Source organism: Tenebrio molitor, chromosome 5 (assembly GCF_963966145.1).
Source record: "Tenebrio molitor chromosome 5, icTenMoli1.1, whole genome shotgun sequence".
In the NCBI taxonomy this organism is placed as follows: domain Eukaryota; kingdom Metazoa; phylum Arthropoda; class Insecta; order Coleoptera; family Tenebrionidae; genus Tenebrio; species Tenebrio molitor.
The window spans coordinates 4,632,204-4,651,944 of record NC_091050.1 but is presented as its reverse complement, the minus strand read 5'-3'; the positions used below and the strand labels follow the sequence as shown (position 1 = coordinate 4,651,944).

General features: G+C 34.2%; 2 protein-coding genes and 1 long non-coding RNA gene across 3 annotated transcripts in view; 1 reads left to right on the top strand and 2 right to left on the bottom strand.

Annotated features, from left to right (window-relative positions):
• Positions 1-469: 469 nt before the first annotated feature.
• Positions 470-3,157, bottom strand: LOC138132354 (uncharacterized). The gene is made up of 2 exons (XR_011160057.1): positions 2,383-3,157; positions 470-800 (listed from the first exon to the last, which is right to left on the bottom strand). It is a non-coding gene; the product is annotated as an uncharacterized lncRNA (long non-coding RNA).
• Positions 3,158-4,369: 1,212 nt separating this feature from the next.
• LOC138132345 (cytochrome P450 4c3-like) lies at positions 4,370-6,565 on the bottom strand. The gene is made up of 8 exons (XM_069049844.1): positions 6,356-6,565; positions 6,087-6,287; positions 5,844-6,029; positions 5,276-5,655; positions 5,154-5,222; positions 4,916-5,087; positions 4,690-4,863; positions 4,370-4,634 (listed from the first exon to the last, which is right to left on the bottom strand). The coding sequence occupies exons 1-8, from the start codon at positions 6,522-6,524 to the stop codon at positions 4,474-4,476; spliced, it is 1,512 nt and encodes a 503-aa protein (XP_068905945.1). The 5' UTR covers positions 6,525-6,565; the 3' UTR covers positions 4,370-4,473.
• Positions 6,566-11,449: 4,884 nt separating this feature from the next.
• The window catches only part of LOC138132304 (kelch-like protein 40), a 53,049-nt gene continuing 44,757 nt past the window's right edge, over positions 11,450-19,741 (top strand). Inside the window, exon 1 of the mRNA XM_069049785.1 lies at positions 11,450-11,701. The gene's annotated coding sequence lies outside the window, so the exon portion shown is untranslated. The remainder of the gene's footprint in view (positions 11,702-19,741) is intronic.

Here is a 19,741-nt window from a genome sequence, read left to right as displayed (position 1 = left end):
CAGCAACTGTTTTCTTATTTCCCTAATTGTTTCTTAAGGAACCATCCCACTGATAAGAATAATACCTACTCTGGAAGGAAGGGTTAGTTAGGTAAATATTACATCCCTAACAAGTATTGTACAATTCTAAAGAAAAAGAGAATGTTTCCTAAAAGCTGTAACATACATAATATTATTGATACCTTTAATAAGGAATCTATGAAGTTAATTACTTCAAATATTGTGAAATAATTTCTATGCATGTCGCATGTGTCCACCGTCCAATTGTCGCACGCGTCCAATTGTCGCATGCGTCCAATTGTCGCGCGTCCAGGTTGCGGCGACCTGTTTTCGCACGTCCAGTTTTCGGCGTCCAATTGACGTGACACCGATAACAATTTACGCCGGTATCATATCAAGTGAGGCTGGGCCCAGGAAATTTTTCTTTTTCAGCAGACTTTAATCAAAGGTTGTTTTATTAACATCACAGTGCATGTGAAATTATTTTAATATTAATTAATGTAACTGGTAAATGTGGCTGAACTGCATGGTAACATTAAATTATACCGCCGCGAACATTTAACTTGGAAAACTTAGGATTCATCATTATTAACATAGTAATGTTTTGTTGTAACCTGCTGTTGTAATCTATCTTTTTCTTTTAATATATTGTTAAAAAGGATATGTGGTTTAATAATCCATTACAGCTTATTAACTTCACAAAGACGTCGCTCCAACAGAAAAGTGACGTAAGTGCAAAATCACGAAATTCGGTTTTATCAGTTTCCACTTGATATAGTTGACAGGAATGGTTTCTCATTCTGAAAATATAAAATGTCTCAATAAAAAAATACACGTTTTTACAAAGAATCAATCTTTAAACAATAAATAAATATTTCATAAAAAAGCAATGAAAGCTCTGTTGTAGAGTGGGCCTTAAAATTTACGGATTTTTTTTGGTAACATGTGAATCTATAACTTGTCAAGCCTATGGAGTATTGTACATTATGATATAAATGTTGTATGTGTCGCATTGTCATTCTCTTTTTGAGTGAATGAAAAGGATACTTGCTGCAGACAGACACACGATGCAATATTACTTTTCCTTGAATTTTTTAATTCTGTAACACTTTTGATAAACAGATGTTTTTTAAAGTGTTACACAGATACTAATTAATACCTTGTAAGTGTTTTGATTCGCAAAACGATTTCCCTGATTTCCACTACATATTGATTTTATTTTTGGCATCGTTGGAGTTTCTGCAAAATGCTGAATATCGGGTCTTATATCTGGGCCATTAAGCACATTTTTGGTAAGAAATTACCTGAGCGAGATTTATGGAAATACCTAAGCAAATGAGAAAATTAATTCAACTACCTAGCTACGTATGTATATACCCAAAGCACATGTGGAGGGTGGGCCATAAACGTAATTCGTAATGTATGGAACTGGTATAAGTGATAGTAGTGAGAGAACGTTGGCGCCATATTAAATATTAAAGCTAGCTAGAACGTGCTCATTTCAGTTTAATTGCGCCGTCATTTCAGTGCAAGGAGATAAATTTGCCCTACGGGTTTTAACTTTTAATTATCAGGTGGTTAATGTAATTTATGCAGTCATATTTGGGTAAGAATTCAACGAGTCGACTCGAAACTTGTAAAAGAAAAATGTGATATGCTTCTTTAATGTTAGAAATGTGTTAGAATTTATAAAGATCACGTTCGTCTCAGCTAGACAAAGATATTGATTATTGTTTATCAAGGGATCTTTTTCGCATCAAGTTTCGTAACGCACAGCTCTAACGTCGTTTCTTACCTAACTTACGAAAAACTATTAAAACTTTCATAAAAATTCATTGTTATTCATCTCATCAGGATAATAATTTATTTTTTTAAGTTTAAAAAGGATTATCTCTATACTTTTCAATATTATATTTAAAAATGTTTAGAGCTTAGTTAATTTTATCACCAAAAATTCAAGTACTTAGGTAAAATTTCTTCAAGTAATTAAGTAAGTAATGAATATTTAATGGAAGTGTAGGTTTATCAAATATTTTGAATTTAATGTTAAGATCATCTTTTTGTGACATTTTTCAACATGAGCGTTCGTCGAGGAGAATCGCGAAAAAAATTATAGCGGTTTTGTACCTACATTACCAAAAAAATTCTAAGTTTCGACAGAACCACATATAGCTTTTTTTTAATAAACTGTGAACTCCGTTTACTCCACCAATCATATAGGTACAAGCTCCATGGTAAACCTGGCCGACCATGTTTTCTGTACTCAAATTATGTCGCTTAAAACTGTCTAGTCTAACAAGGACATATTTATAACCAGATCAATCATGTTTTTCCAAATTCAAATATTCGATGAATGATTTACAAGTTTTACAACGACCTTACCCAAATTTGATCAAATGGAGGTAGCCAATAATTAATGCTATACTTGGTTGGTTTTTGAAATGTTTGCAGTGCCATCTACAATCACCATCCAACAACGTAACAGCAACGTAAACCGGTTGAACATTGCTTCATAAATTTCACAACGTATAATCCGTTATCAATACAAACAACTTGATAAACTTTATCATTATCAGATATTTAATAACTGTGAGTGCGACGTCGCCGGCGCCGTCGGTATATTTCTGGTATCTTTAACGTTACAAATTTGAAATTTTAGAATGTGAATCAGCAGATAGGGGGGCGTAACTTGCTAGAGTTATGTCGTCATTACTTCTTAATTTCTTAAGAATTATGATACCAATTTTATGAGATTTCAAGATATAACATTTATTTTTAATTTAAAAGTTTATTTTTAAATTGAAATTATAATAGGTACGACGTTCTAAACTAATTTAATTTATTCCTGTTAAGATTTGTAGTAAATTTAACATAGTTATTAAAGTCAGTGAATTATTTGAAACTGTTTGTTCCCAATAGTAATTATATATTAATTTATTATACAAAATCATTAGGTATAGGTCAACAACACAATTAAGTGTAAAGAAACTCTTAACATTAATATTTTTGTTCAGTTATAATTATAAAATAGGTACATTTCCATTTTGTGTAAAGATAAAAATAAAAAAGTACCTATGTGTAGTTTATTCGATGGATGGATATACATTTATGTAAATGTGTACGACTTTTGTACAAGTGTTAACTTTGTTTACATTAACCTAAGTCTGGCATATTTGGTGTTGTCCACGCATATTTTGGTATAGGAGCGACGGCAATTTGATATTTATGGAAAATGTCGACAAAATAAACCATCGAAGTAAGATAACCCATGATCTAAAAAATAGAGCATGTTCAGTCAAAATACATGTTTACGATCAAATAAATTTCCAACACAAAACTCAACTATTGAAACAAAACATTCTTTTTACATACTATCAACTTACCGCAGTCACAATATATCCTTTTGTAAAAACTAATAGAACGATAGAAGAAAAGATCACTACCAATAAAGCAACAACCAAAACAGATACGCATTCAATCCAGTGCCATGGTAATGTAGATTTTCTTATTATACCCTGAATGTGCAAAAATACAAAGACTGCTGTATGTATTGCAGACAAAACTGACATGCCAATAAGAAAATTCGCTTGCATGGAAGGGCCAGAGAGTGCCATAAAAATTATTACAGTTATATTTAGAAACTAAAAGTAATCGGTTATTCTTTGAGTATATTTTTCAAACATGAGCTGTCACCTCTTCTAATATATTAAGTCCGCCAGCATAACTCCACAAATATGGTAACCCTGTCACTGGTACGCGCTACAATAATTTTGGAAAATACATGATTATTGAAATATCGTAATACTTACGTTGTTTGACTCCATTTTTATTAATTAGTACAGCAACGACTAAATTCACTGATGTGTTATCGGTATGCTTTTTATCTTATCTTTAAATAAAAATGGATAATCTAGATGTCAGATTGTATACATAGGAAAATGTCACACGTTAGTATTCTTCATCAATATGGCCAACAAAAAAATATAGATAAAAGGCAGCTATGGAATAGAACTTCTGTAACATGTGGCGTATAACGATGATAAAGAGAGGCGTAGCAAACGAGGTTGTGAATGGTAAAATCAATCAGCATTTTCTTAATTTCCATTTCACATCATGAATATTTTGTGTACTCGAATGAGAACAATTTTTTAAATAAAATTCACTTTAAAAATGTGGAAATTAACAAGTACATAACAGTTTATTAAAATAAATCGCACTTCTTCACAAATTTTGTTTTCCTTATCTGCGCCTTATCTCTTTTTTTTATTGATTTTATTATATTTACCATGTTTTCCAAACACGTTGCTTGGAGTTATTACACAAAGGTTACTTCGATGAATTAAAAGCTTCCTCTGCTTCAAGTAAAACATTTGTTTCATTTCAATTATTTATTAATATGAAATTGTGTAAAATTATATATATAATAACTAATAACTTAAATAATAATAATAATTGAGCACTGATGTTCTTATCTTATTTTCTCTCCATCAGTGCCAGGCGCACTCCATTGTCAGACTTAAGTACTGTTTCCGCGACGAGTTTCAGCGAATGGTGTGGAGAAGCTGGAGCTAACTTAAAGTTTCGAATCACTTTAGAGATGGTGCTCTTCAGTTCTAGCATAGCGAACTTTTGACCTAGAAATTTGTACCCAAATTATAGTGAACTAATATAAACAAAAGTACTACTCACCTATACAATTCCTAGGTCCAGCGCTAAATGGAATATAAGCGTAGGGTAATTTACCGTCGATGGTCTCGAATCTACTTGGATCAAATTTTTCTGGATCTGGAAAGTATTTTGGATCTCTATGAATCCCGTAGGCGAAGATTGTGATATTGACCCCTTTAGGTATTTTAGTACCGCCTAAAAACTGCAATTAATTTACAATGCTTAATAAATATTTAATTATCGTTACCAAATTTCACTTCCTGATTTGTCTCTCTTGCATAAAACGGTACAGATGGATACAACCGTAACGCTTCTTTAATTACGAGTTCAAGATATTTCATTTCTTGTAAATCTCCATAGGTTACTGTTGGATTTTTTTCTTTGCCAAATAATGCAACTTGCTCTTCGTATGCTTTCTCCTACAATATGAAATAGAGTTTGGATTAATTTGTAGACTAGTGCTTTCACGTAAATTATTTTCTTACCTGAGCTTCTGGGTTGTTTGCTAAAGAATATAACGCAAAACTAATTCCAGAGGCTGTTGTATCATGACCCTAAAAATCAAACATTAAGTAAATCAGCAATCAAGTATTTCTGTAAATTGTACCTCGAACATAAACGTGTCAACTTCTTCTCTTATCTCTTCATTCGTTAACGGTCTGTCGTCTACTGTAGCTTGCAAAAGTAAATCCAAAAATGCCATTTTCTTCTTGATACCCATATCAACAGAATTCTCGCGTTGCTTTGAGGAATATTCTTTTAACAACTCTTCTCTCCGTTTATTGATTACATTATTTGTATACTCATGCAAGATATTTAAAGCTTTCTTCTGAATTTGATAGTCTTTAGTAAACCGAAACAGAAATTCGTTATTCTTATGAGGAACTAAAGCTCGTTCAATTATGATTCGCCCCATTTCTTTGACACTTTGAACATATTCTGATTCTTCATTTCTTTGGGCATTAATTGTGGTACCCATTGCTGTCTCTGTATAAAAATAAATTTATTAGGTCATAATCATTAGATTTGGATAGTAAATTATAACAAAGACGTTTTTTATCTAATAAGTTTGAAAAGTTCAAACAATTTGCGAAGAAGTTTGTTCTTATTTAGAACAGAATAATTGAATTTATTTTTTGTTAGAGGAAAATGTATAATTAAAACCATTCTCTCACCGCAAATAATATCCAAAGCGCATAGCGTTACGAAAGGGTAGATATCAACGCTCAAACATCCTAGGTGCTTCTTTAGTTTTTCCACCATAACGTCTCCTGCAGCGTCAAATGAATTGATAAATTGCTCTAGAATCTTAAAGTGAAATGTAGGTGTAATAATTCTTCGGTGTTTTTTCCATTTTATTCCTGAAACACGTTATGTCTTGAGTAAGCAGCTGAAAAATAAATGATTACAATTTATACCTTCGCTGGTGAGCAGTCCAGTTCCCAACCACGGTAGCATATTTTTATAATTTTGTGATTTGTTAATGATTTTCGTTGAACTCAAGACAAATTCCAGAAATTTATAATCAGAAATTAGTAACAATTTACGAAATGGACCAATTTGGATTTTGACAATACCTCCATAATTACCAGCATATTTGAGAAAAGCATTTAAAACACCTGTAAATTTATTTAATTTTTTAAAAATATGTCCAGACAGGACAGTGGTTAACAAAATATGTACATACCTTTCGTTTTAGATTTAAAATCGAGAGCGTTTCCCAACAAAGGTATTCCTGGCGGTCCAGGAATATTTTTAAAAAATTTACTCACTTTGTATTGTTTTAAAAAAGCGTACCACCAACAAAAGACAACGATTACGACAAATGCCGAGAAAAATTCTAATATCACGTTCATCGTAGGGTGGACAACTTCAGCTCCTTTAAAGTGTTCTTTACAGTTGTACGGTCTTTTATAGTTTGAGGGGAATCCATATTTTTTAATGTCGTCAACAATTTCCTAATAAATGGAACAAAGTTCATTTAATTTAAAAACAATTATTGCGATTTATATCAAGATTAGTGGTGGAAAAGAGGGGGAAACATATGAATAAACAAGACTATTCTAAGAAATTAACTTATTTGTTATTTTATTATTGTAGACACATTAATCTAAAAATTTTGATAATTTGGTTGGATGAAATTACTTATAACAAAATATAACACGATCTTGAGACTTTCTTTATGGTAAATAGTAACCAATATAAATGTATAAAGAAATACTTAATTTTAAGAAAAATCTACAAATCGCTTGAACTAAATTCCCTGCTTCTTTTGATTTTTCTAATTAGCATGTGAGACGTACAACACAAACTACCAATTTTAATTTTTTGGGGGAGAAATAATTTTTACATTAATTCGAAAAATTCGTTCATTCAAAATTATTCTAAATTTGTGGTGTAGCTTTACCAAGAAATTATTGATTTAAATAATAAGTTAACTACAATGGATGGTTGAATTTATTTGTAAACAAGGAAACTGGGTGTGCTGCGACACACCTCCTCTCTAAACATATCAAAAAGGAGTTCAATTCTTGGACTCAATACGTATAAGCTTATCTTTTAGTTCATGGATGTTTCGTCTGATGCAATAATATATTTATTATTCATGTGATTCATTAGCGTAATGATAATAAAAAGAGAATCCAAACATGTTTAGAACTTTGGACTTACGATTGCCAACAATTTTAATTTGGAGGAACATGTTTATAATGTTATCGCCAGACTTGTTATGCTGGTGAAGATTAGGATTTTATCCTTTGCCGACGACCCAAAAAAATTGCGGATATTGATTAGTTGTTAAAATTTCGCAATTGATGTTTTCATAATTGTTTTGACAAAAATTCTTACGAATTTGATATGACTTGTTGAGTGTTATTAAGAAAACAAAAGTACCTACTAAGAATTATATGATGCGTGTAATTATGTAATTTTTCGATTCAAACAAAAGTAAATCATTTTTCGCACTTGCTCTGTTATTTAAATAAAATTTTGGTTCATATCCATATGTTAAAAAATATAACAAACAAAAGCTAATAATAAGAAATACATACATGTGATATTATTTATGACATAATTTTATTTACAAAAACATCCTACTTATAAATATTGCATTAATAAGGGAGCTATGACCGTTTAAATTTCTGCCGAGGTGAAAATTCGATAGAAGGTAGCGCACCGTAAAAAAATTTTACAGTACGGATTAGGTGAAATTCTTTTACCCATTATCCGTAGGGTAATTTTTTAGAAAATAGTAAAATTACATTTTACAATATTTTCGATAAGCGAAATTACAAAGCAGGACTGTATTTTTGCTTTTTAAATTTACAAAATATTTTAATTTTAAAGGGTAAAATTAGAGAAAATAGTAATTTTAAAAGATAATAATAAAAATGATTTTACTAGACCCAAAATATTTACTAGGTAAATTTGAAACAGAACATTGATTTTATCAAGTAATTTTACTGTGAATAGAAACAATCCACTTGTAATTTGCTTCTGAAGAAGTTTCTAATTATTTTAATAACCTAGGAAATTATTTGTTCAAAAAAAAATCACATTATTTATGTATATGTATAATAATAGTAGTTGATTTAACGAGTTCGTTTCACTCGAGTTTTAAACTGACCCACTCATGCCAAAAAAGCCCAAATTACACAAGAACGAGTTAAATACAACGTTTTTTTGTTTGACGAAACCCCCCCTCAAGGCTCCAAATCGCTGAAAATTTTTTAAATTAGCTTGACGTTTTGTTTTGACAAGTTGTCAAAATCCGTTCACAGGAGAAAATTCTCAAATTCTGACAGTGTCGAACAAAAAAATAATATTCTACTTCAAAATTTGCAAAATTTTTTCACACAGTAGGCATCAGGTTCATATTTTGAATGAAAGAAAAAGAATTTAAATAAATAAACTTTATTTTGATTATAACTACTGTGTTATACAAAATATTACTTATATACTACGTATACAAATTTTTCGAAAAATTATGTAGATATACAGTAATTTATGAAAACAAAGAAAAAACGTCAGTAACTAATCTATCTATGCTCAATGTTTAGAACGGAAAAAAACTTTCTTTAAATTCTTCAACAAAATTAGTTCTCCTACAAAAACATAATACTATACTAAGGACAACGTAACATTTTATCTGCCCCGCCCATTTCATTTTCTTAGTTACCAATCAAATAGGTTGTTAAGACGATCTGATTTACACAGTAAAAATTTCTGACATTCGAATTGTCTTAATGACATTTTATTTTTTAAAACCTAAAACAATAATTGTGGACTTGACAGCAAAATTCTAACCTTAACTTTTTTACGTGGCAAATGTGATGAAAAGTTGTACAGATTGAATCTGGCTTTGATTCTGATTGGTCAATTTTAGTGGGCGGAGCAGATAAAAAGTTATAACGGCAATACTATAGTAAAGAATAAATTATAACAGTCAGTACCAGTGACTGTAAGGTTGACTTTCGTTTATCACTGTTCTTACGGAAAAACGAACCGATCTCCACCCTGCACCCTGATTAGTCCTTTTGGTGTTTTGACATTTTAACAACTGACCAGACTTCCTAGTTTAAAAATAGTATAGGTCTGAAGTTGTTAGTGGAGGTTATTTTCGAAACCATGCAAATATTTATGTTCAACTTGCGACTCTCCACAACACAGTACCAACAACACGCAAAACTTAGGTTAATGAATTAGTACTTATTGTAATATTATTGTACATACTTACCTGTACTTTCGAGAATAGTAATGGAAAAGCACTATTAAAACTAATGATAACACCTCGATTTTCTGGCGGTCAGTGGCGGTTTTGTCAGTGCGTAACACGCATGCTCATTAAACGATCGATTCCAGTACGAATTGAGGTAAATTTACTATTTTGTTTGAATTTTGAAACGTAAAATTAGTAAAATAAATTAAAATTAAAAATAGAGGTAAAGTTATACTGTAGATTTATACTTTTCAATCAAAAATAATGTTTTTAAGGAAATTCTAGTTCAATATTATTATTTTATGTCGAAAATATAATTCTACATCAATATTACCTTAAAAATAAAGTAAATTTTCATTTTTAATGAAAATTCGACAACGCAAAATTAATACAATTTTTTTCAGTGCGGTTCAAAGTTTTTTTCGATTTTTTTTCTCTAAAATAGAAAAAGCAAGGTAAAATTTTTTTCAGCTCAGAAAAAGCGCGTTGACAAGGACAATCCAAGGGTGCAGAATTCACTGTCATATGTTGTTTAATAAGGAAGCTAGAGCCGTTTAAATTTCTGCCGACGTGAAAATTTGATGGAAGGTAGGGGTTCATGTTTTTTTCGAAAAAAATTTTTCTCGCGAATCCTGACCAAATTGCGGTTAGTTATTGTATACAGCGAGTTTTTTTAAGACTGGCCACAGGGTTTTACATGTTAATTTTTCAACCCCCTGTTAACTTTTGTCCTCATGAAAATATTCAACCCAGTTTTGTAGTTGTGGGATATAATAATGTATTGAAACAATTTCAATTTAATAACCAGATGCAAGGAATAAGTTAGCAAAAAAACATATTTTTTAATTTTTTGAAACAAGGTAAAATTTTTTCAGCTCAGAAGAAGCGCCTTGACAAGGGCAATCCAACGGTGTAGAATTCATTGCCATACATATACGAGTGGCTAATGGTTGGCTTCTCTTTTCCACTGTTCATTATAGTTTTAAGTTTAGTTCACTCTTCAATATTCCCCAGCAGTATTGCTACTGTTACAACTGTAAGTCGTTATACATAGTTGTTAGTTGTTACAGTTGATTAAATTGTTATCTTCTTTGGAGATTTCCCAAAACCCCGTACCCTGTCTTATATTTTGAATCAATACAAAACATTATTCATTGCGATGTTAAAACACTTAATAAGAGCAAAGATGTCAAGGTAACTACCAAATGCCAGTTATACTGTTTTATTTTGTTTCCAGCGGTTATCTGTAAATTTAATAAATCACAGCTAGTCTCGTACAAGGGAATTGTTTTGCAAAACTTCAACAACATACTGGTTGCAAACGGTTGGAGTCTCGACATAATTACATAGGTTAACATTTTTTGGGTTCAGATCATTGGAAAGAATCCGCCACTGCAAACTATGTGAAATTTAGATCTTTGAAATATTTTTGAAATTGGAAACAAATTTTTCTTTTTACATGATAAAATTACCAAGGATAAAATTTTATGAAAAAATCTGTAATTTTATTTCACACGTCAAACTAACATTCAAAATTATAGACTTCAAATCGATTTAACACGATAATGTGAAAATGTATGTATAATAAATAGTATGTGAAATAAAGTATACTTTTTCTTCTGAGTACGCCATTGATATCACGTTAGGACGAATAGTAAAGGCGGCCTTACACCAACATTTAGTAATGACGGGCAACATTTTTTAATAATGTTGCCCGTCATTACTAAAAAATGTTGCCGGCAACATGTTGCCAATTGTTGACTTGGTGTAAGGCCGCCTTAAGATTTAAAAAGTTATCGAGTGCAACGCAAAAAAGGTGCAAACAGTTTTGTTACGCGGGTGCTAGTACCGCGTGCGTTGTTTTCAGTGCGACCTTCGGCTATTATTTGGTTGGAATTTTGTGTCTCAGTGTGTTATTATTATTATCATAGAAAATTATACCAATAGTGAAATGACCGATATGGTACTTTGTTACGGAAGTGCAGATGGTGTTGGCTTAAGGGCACAAGCTTTGTATCGCGAAAAGTTTGCGGCGCGTCGTGATCCGCATTCGCAAACATTTCTGGCTGTTGTCTACGGGAAAATGGTACTTTTCGATTGCATACGTCAGCAAGAGTTTTGTGAGTGATTCAAATGTGCGTCGATCAACCTGATTTTATGCGAATTGTGTTAACGGAGTTTTTAACACCCATATTCATCGGCGCAAATCCCGGACGATGCAGCAAGTTTTGCAAGGGTTCGGGACAATCTACATCGAAGGGCACAGGCGTGTATTAGAAATCACGACCGACATTTTGAACATTGTGTCTAATAATTGTAAGTACGGTAGTTGTGGTTTTTGCTTTGACTTTTCCTTTCACTTAGTTTTCACTCTTAATGTTACACGTTTTTGCGGCTGTGTTTAAAGGATTTTTCGGCTATTTCATTCAAAACAAGGTTTGGTCACTCTCGGTTTTTAAATCGTTTTTGCGGATATTCATGTTTCGATTTATTGGCACTTTCAGAAGCGTCTCGTTCGGGATGGAATTAAGTTAAATTGAACTTTATGAATTTAAAATGTTTAACCACATTTTCGCTTTATTCACTTCCTGAAGATGCTGGGGTTTTAAGATTTAAGTCTTTGTTTTTGGGAATTTCTCTCAACCGAAAAAAGCGAGGTAAAATTTTTTCGGCTCAAAAGAAGCTCACTGAAAAGAGGAATCCAGCAGTTTAGAACTCATTGTCATATTATGTTTAATAAGGGGGCTATGGCCGTTTAAATGTTTTTTCGGGGTGGAAATTCGATAGAAGGTAGGGCTTCATGGTTTGTTCGAAAACAATTTTTGTCGCCGATTCGAACGAAATTGCGGTGAGTTATTGTATAGGATGAGTTGAATTCAGGCATAGGGAGAGTTCCGGTCATAGACCCGATTTGTTTGTATGGGAGCCAAAAATATGAGATTTTTTTAGTTTTCTGGTTTTTTGTGAATTTCTCTTAAACGAAAAAAGCGAGGTAAAATTTTTTCGGCTCAAAAGAAGCGCATTGAAAAGAGGAATCCAGCGGTGTAGAATTCATTGTCCAACTATGTTTAACAAGGGAGCTATGGCCGTTTAAATGTTTTTTCGGGGTGCAAATTCGATAGAAGGGGGGGTACGGGGTTTTTTCGAAAAAAAATTTTGTCGCCGATTCGAACGAAATTGCGGTGAGTTATTGTTTAGGATGAGTGGAATTCAGGCATAAGGAAAGTTCCAGTCATAGACTCGATTTGTTGGTGTGGGAGCCAAAAATATGAGTTTTTTTGGTTTTTGTGAATTTCTCTTAATCGAAAAAAGCGAGGTAAAATTTTTTCGGCTCAAAAGAAGCGCATTGAAAAGAGGAATCCAGCGGTGTAGAATTCATTGTCATACTATGTTTAACAAGGGAGCTATGGCCGTTTAAATGCTTTTTCGAGGTGCATTTTCGATAGAAGGGGGGGGTACGTGGTATTTTCGAAAAAAATTTTTGTCGCCGATTCGAACGAAATTGCGGTGAGTTATTGTTTAGAATGAGTGGAATTCAGGCATAAGGAAAGTTCCGGTCATAGACCCGATTTGTTGCTCTGGGAGCCAAAAATATGAGTTTTTTGTTTTTTGTGAATTTCTCTTAATCGAAAAAAGCGAGGTAAAATTTTTTCTGCTCAAAAGAAGCGCATTGAAAAGGGGAATCCAGCGGTGTAGAATTCATTGTCATACTATGTTTAACAAGGGAGCTATGGCCGTTTAAATGCTTTTTCGAGGTGCAATTTCGATAGAAGGGGGGGGTACGTGGTATTTTCGAAAAAAATTTTTGTCGCCGATTCGAACAAATTTGCGGTGAGTTATTGTTTAGAATGAGTGGAATTCAGGCATAAGGAAAGTTCCGGTCATAGACCCGATTTGTTGGTGTGGGAGCCAAAAATATGAGTTTTTTTGTTTTTTGTGAATTTCTCTTAATCGAAAAAAGCGAGGTAAAATTTTTTCGGCTCAAAAGAAGCGCATTGAAAAGAGGAATCCAGCGGTGTGGAATTCATTGTCAAACTATGTTTAACAAGGGAGCTATGGCCGTTTAAATGTTTTTTCGGGGTGCAATTTCGATAGAAGGGGGGGTACGTGGTATTTTCGAAAAAATTTTTTGTCGCCGATTCGAACGAAATTGCGGTGAGTTATTGTTTAGAATGAGTGGAATTCAGGCATAAGGAAAGTTCCGGTCATAGACCCGATTTGTTGCTCTGGGAGCCAAAAATATGAGTTTTTTGTTTTTTGTGAATTTCTCTTAATCGAAAAAAGCGAGGTAAAATTTTTTCTGCTCAAAAGAAGCGCATTGAAAAGAGGAATCCAGCGGTGTAGAATTCATTATCATACTATGTTTAATAAGGGAGCTATGGCCGTTTAAATGTTATTTCGGGGTGCAAATTCGATAGAAGGGGGGGGTACGTGGTATTTTCGAATTTTTTTTTTTGTCGCCGATTCGAACGAAATTGCGGTGAGTTATTGTTTAGGATGAGTGGAATTCAGGCATAAGGAAAGTTCCGGTCATAGACCCGATTTCTTTGTGTGGGAGCCAAAAATATGAGTTTTTTTGTTTTTTGTGAATTTCTCTTAATCGAAAAAAGCGAGGTAAAATTTTTTCGGCTCAAAAGAAGCGCATTGAAAAGAGGAATCCAGCGGTGTGGAATTCATTGTCAAACTATGTTTAACAAGGGAGCTATGGCCGTTTAAATGTTTCTTCGGGGTGCAATTTCGATAGAAGGGGGGGGTACGTGGTATTTTCGAAAATTTTTTTTGTCGACGATTCGAACGAAATTGCTGTGTGTTATTGTTTAGGATGAGTGGAATTCAGGCATAAGGAAAGTTCCGGTCATAGACCCGATTTGTTGCTCTGGGAGCCAAAAATATGAGTTTTTTTGATTTTTGTGAATTTCTCTTAATCGAAAAAAGCGAGGTAAAATTTTTTCGGTTCAAAAGAAGCGCATTGAAAAGAGGAATCCAGCGGTGTAGAATTCATTGTCATATTATGTTTAATAATGGAGCTATGGCCGTTTAAATGTTTTTTTTCGGGATGTAAATTCGATAGAAGGGGTATTTTCGAAATTTTTTTTTGTCGCCGATTCGAGCGAAATTGCGGTGAGTTATTGTTTAGGATGAGTGGAATTCAGGCATAAGGAAAGTTCCGGTCATAGACCCGATTTGTTGCTCTGGGAGCCAAAAATATGAGTTTTTTTGATTTTTGTGAATTTCTCTTAATCGAAAAAAGCGAGGTAAAATTTTTTCGGCTCAAAAGAAGCGCATTGAAAAGAGGAATCCAGCGGTGTAGAATTCATTGTCATATTATGTTTAATAATGGAGCTATGGCCGTTTAAATGTTTTTTCGGGGTGTAAATTCGATAGAAGGGGTATTTTCGAAATTTTTTTTTGTCGCCGATTCGAGCGAAATTGCGGTGAGTTATTGTTTAGGATGAGTGGAATTCAGGCATAAGGAAAGTTCCGGTCATAGAACCGATTTGTTGCTGTGGGAGCCAAAAATATGAGTTTTTTTTTTTTGTGAATTTCTCTTAAACGAAAAAAGCGAGGTAAAATTTTTTCGGCTCAAAAGAAGCGCATTGAAAAGAGGAATCCAGCGGTGTAGAACTCATTATCATATTATGTTTAATAAGGGAGCTATGGCCGTTTAAATGTTTTTTCGGGGTGCAAATTCGATAGAAGGGGGGGTACGGGGTTTTTTCGAAAAAAATTTTTGTCGCCGATTCGAACGAAATTGCGGTGAGTTATTGTTTAGGATGAGTGGAATTCAGGCATAAGGAAAGTTCCAGTCATAGACTCGATTTGTTGGTGTGGGAGCCAAAAATATGACTTTTTTGTTTTTTGTGAATTTCTCTTATACGAAAAAAGCGAGGTAAAATTTTTTCGGCTCAAAAGAAGCGCATTGAAAAGAGGAATCCAGCAGTGTGGAATTCATTGTCAAACTATGTTTAACAAGGGAGCTATGGCCGTTTAAATGTTTTTTCGAGGTGCAAATTCGATAGAAGGGGGGGGGGGGGGATTACGTGTTATTTTCGAAATTTTTTTTGGCGCCGATTCGAACGAAATTGCGGTAAGTTATTGTTTAGGATGAGTGGAATTGAGGCATAAGGAAAGTTCCGGTCATTGACCCGATTTGTTGGTGTGGGAACCAAAAATATGAGTTTTTTGTTTTTTGTGAATTTCTCTTAATCGAAAAAAGCGAGGTAAAATTTTTTCGGCTCAAAGAAGCGCATTGAAAAGAGGAATCCAGCGGTGTAGAATTCATTGTCATACTATGTTTAACAAGGGAGCTATGGCCGTTTAAATGTTTTTTCGAGGTGCAAATTCGATAGAAGGGGGGGGGTACGTGGTGTTTTCGAAAAATTTTTTTGTCGCCGATTCGAACGAAATTGCGGTAAGTTATTGTTTAGGATGAGTGGAATTCAGGCATAAGGAAAGTTCCAGTCATAGACCCGATTTCTTTGTGTGGGAGCCAAAAATATGAGTTTTTTTGTTTTTTGTGAATTTCTCTTAATCGAAAAAAGCGAGGTAAAATTTTTTCGGCTCAAAGAAGCGCATTGAAAAGAGGAATCCAGCGGTGTAGAATTCATTGTCATACTATGTTTAACAAGGGAGCTATGGCCGTTTAAATGTTTTTTCGAGGTGCAAATTCGATAGAAGGGGGGGGTACGTGGTATTTTCGAAAAATTTTTTTGTCGCCGATTCGAACGAAATTGCGGTAAGTTATTGTTTAGGATGAGTGGAATTCAGGCATAAGGAAAGTTCCAGTCATAGACCCGATTTCTTTGTGTGGGAGCCAAAAATATGAGTTTTTTTGTTTTTTGTGAATTTCTCTTAATCGAAAAAAGCGAGGTAAAATTTGTTCGGCTCAAAATAAGCGTATTGAAAAGAGGAATCCAGCGGTGTAGAACTCATTATCATACTATGTTTAATAAGGGAGCTATGGCCGTTTAAATGTTTTTTCGGGGTTCAAATTCGATAGAAGGGGGGGGTACGTGGTATTTTCGAAAATTTTTGGTTTTGGTTTTGTCGAAAAAATTTTTTGTCGCCGAATCGAACGAAATTGCGGTGAGTTATTGTTTAGAATGAGTGGAATTCAGGCATAAGGAAAGTTCCGGTCATAGACCCGATTTGTTGCTCTGGGAGCCAAAAATATGAGTTTTTTGTTTTTTGTGAATTTCTCTTAATCGAAAAAAGCGAGGTAAAATTTTTTCGGCTCAAAAGAAGCGCACTGAAAAGAGGAATCCAGCGGTGTAGAATTCATTATCATATTATGTTTAATAAGGGAGCTATGGCCGTTTAAATGTTTTTTCGGGGTGCAAATTCGATAGAAGGGGGGGTACGGGGTTTTTTCGAAAAAAATTTTTGTCGCCGATTCGAGCGAAATTGCGGTGAGTTATTGTTTAGAATGAGTGGAATTCAGGCATAAGGAAAGTTCCGGTCATAGACCCGATTTCTTTGTGTGGGAGCCAAAAATATGAGTTTTTTGGTTTTTTGTGAATTGCTCTTAATCGAAAAAAGCGAGGTAAAATTTTTTCGGCTCAAAAGAAGCGCATTGAAAAGAGGAATCCAGCGGTGTAGAATTCATTGTCATACTATGTTTAACAAGGGAGCTATGGCCGTTTAAATGTTTTTTCGAGGTGCAAATTCGATAGAAGGGGGGGGTACGTGGTATTTTCGAAAAAAAATTTTGTCGCCGATTCGAACGAAATTGCGGTGAGTTATTGTTTAGAATGAGTGGAATTCAGGCATAAGGAAAGTTCCGGTCATAGACCCGATTTGTTGCTCTGGGAGCCAAAAATATGAGTTTTTTGTTTTTTGTGAATTTCTCTTAATCGAAAAAAGCGAGGTAAAATTTTTTCTGCTCAAAAGAAGCGCATTGCAAAGAGGAATCCAGCGGTGTAGAATTCATTGTCATACTATGTTTAACAAGGGAGCTATGGCCGTTTAAATGCTTTTTCGAGGTGCAATTTCGATAGAAGGGGGGGGTACGTGGTATTTTCGAAAAAATTTTTTGTCGCCGATTCGAACGAAATTGCGGTGAGTTATTGTTTAGAATGAGTGGAATTCAGTCATAAGGAAAGTTCCGGTCATAGACCCGATTTGTTGCTCTGGGAGCCAAAAATATGAGTTTTTTGTTTTTTGTGAATTTCTCTTAATCGAAAAAAGCGAGGTAAAATTTTTTCTGCTCAAAAGAAGCGCATTGAAAAGAGGAATCCAGCGGTGTAGAATTCATTGTCATACTATGTTTAACAAGGGAGCTATGGCCGTTTAAATGCTTTTTCGAGGTGCAATTTCGATAGAAGGGGGGGGTACGTGGTATTTTCGAAAAAAATTTTTGTCGCCGATTCGAACAAATTTGCGGTGAGCTGTTGTTTAGAATGAGTGGAATTCAGGCATAAGGAAAGTTCCGGTCATAGACCCGATTTGTTGGTGTGGGAACCAAAAATATGAGTTTTTTTGTTTTTTGTGAATTTCTCTTAATCGAAAAAAGCGAGGTAAAATTTTTTCGGCTCAAAAGAAGCGCATTGAAAAGAGGAATCCAGCGGTGTGGAATTCATTGTCAAACTATGTTTAACAAGGGAGCTATGGCCGTTTAAATGTTTTTTCGGGGTGCAATTTCGATAGAAGGGGGGGGTACGTGGTATTTTCGAAAAATTTTTTTGTCGCCGATTCGAACGAAATTGCGGTGAGTTATTGTTTAGAATGAGTGGAAGTCAGGCATAAGGAAAGTTCCGGTAATAGGCCCGATTTGTTGCTCTGGGAGCCAAAAATATGAGTTTTTTTGATTTTTGTGAATTTCTCTTAATCGAAAAAAGCGAGGTAAAATTTTTTCGGCTCAAAAGAAGCGCATTGAAAAGAGGAATCCAGCGGTGTAGAATTCATTGTCATACTATGTTTAACAAGGGAGCTATGGCCGTTTAAATGTTTTTTCGAGGTGCTAATTCGATAGAAGGGTACGTGGTATTTTCGAAAATTTTTTGTCGCCGATTCGAACGAAATTGCGGTGAGTTATTGTTTAGGATGAGTGGAATTCAGGCATAAGGAAAGTTCCGGTCATAGACCCGATTTGTTGGTGTGGGAGCCAAAAATATGAGTTTTTTTGTTTTTTGTGAATTTCTCTTAATCCAAAAAAGCGAGGTAAAATTTTTTCTGCTCAAAAGAAGCGCATTGAAAAGAGGAATCCAGCGGTGTGGAATTCATTGTCAAACTATGTTTAACAAGGGAGCTATGGCCGTTTAAATGTTTTTTCGGGGTGCAATTTCGATAGAAGGGGGGGGTACGTGGTATTTTCGAAAAAATTTTTTGTCGCCGATTCGAACGAAATTGCGGTGAGTTATTGTTTAGGATGAGTGGAATTCAGGCATAAGGAAAGTTCCGGTCATAGACCCGATTTGTTGGTGAGGGAGCCAAAAATATGAGTTTTTTTGTTTTTTGTGAATTTCTCTTAATCGAAAAAAGCGAGGTAAAATTTTTTCTGCTCAAAAGAGGCGCATTGAAAAGAGGAATCCAGCGGTGTAGAATTCATTATCATACTATGTTTAATAAGGGAGCTATGGCCGTTTAAATGTTTTTTCGGGGTGCAAATTCGATAGAAGGGGGGGGTACGTGGTATTTTCGAATTTTTTTTTTTGTCGCCGATTCGAACGAAATTGCGGTGAGTTATTGTTTAGGATGAGTGGAATTCAGGCATAAGGAAAGTTCCGGTCATAGACCCGATTTCTTTGTGTGGGAGCCAAAAATATGAGTTTTTTTGTTTTTTGTGAATTTCTCTTAATCGAAAAAAGCGAGGTAAAATTTTTTCTGCTCAAAAGAGGCGCATTGAAAAGAGGAATCCAGCGATGTAGAATTCATTATCATACTATGTTTAATAAGGGAGCTATGGCCGTTTAAATGTTTTTTCGGGGTGCAAATTCGATAGAAGGGGGGGGGGGGGTACGTGGTATTTTCGAAAAAATTTTTTGTCGCCGATTCGAACGAAATTGCGGTGAGTTATTGTTTAGGATGAGTGGAATTCAGGCATAAGGAAAGTTGCAGTCATAGAACCGATTTCTTTGTGTGGGAGCCAAAAATATGAGTTTTTTTGGTTTTTGTGAATTTCTCTTAATCGAAAAAAGCGAGGTAAAATTTTTTCGGCTCAAAAGAAGCGCATTGAAAAGAGGAATCCAGCGGTGTAGAATTCATTATCATACTATGTTTAATAAGGGAGCTATGGCCGTTTAAATGTTATTTCGGGGTGCAAATTCGATAGAAGGGGGGGGTACGTGGTATTTTCGAAAAAATTTTTTGTCGCCGATTCGAACGAAATTGCGGTGAGTTATTGTTTAGGATGAGTGG

What these genes read in the sequence shown, in the direction of transcription:
- LOC138132345 (XM_069049844.1), bottom strand. Translation starts at nt 6,524, where the DNA reads ATGAACGTGATATTAGAATTTTTCTCGGCATTTGTCGTAATCGTTGTC. An exon ending in TTGACACGTTTATGTTCGAG is followed by an intron (nt 5,223 to 5,275) that starts GTACAATTTACA and finishes TTTGATTTTTAG; the next exon opens with GGTCATGATACAACAGCCTC. An exon ending in TGGACCTAGGAATTGTATAG is followed by an intron (nt 4,635 to 4,689) that starts GTGAGTAGTACT and finishes ACAAATTTCTAG; the next exon opens with GTCAAAAGTTCGCTATGCTA.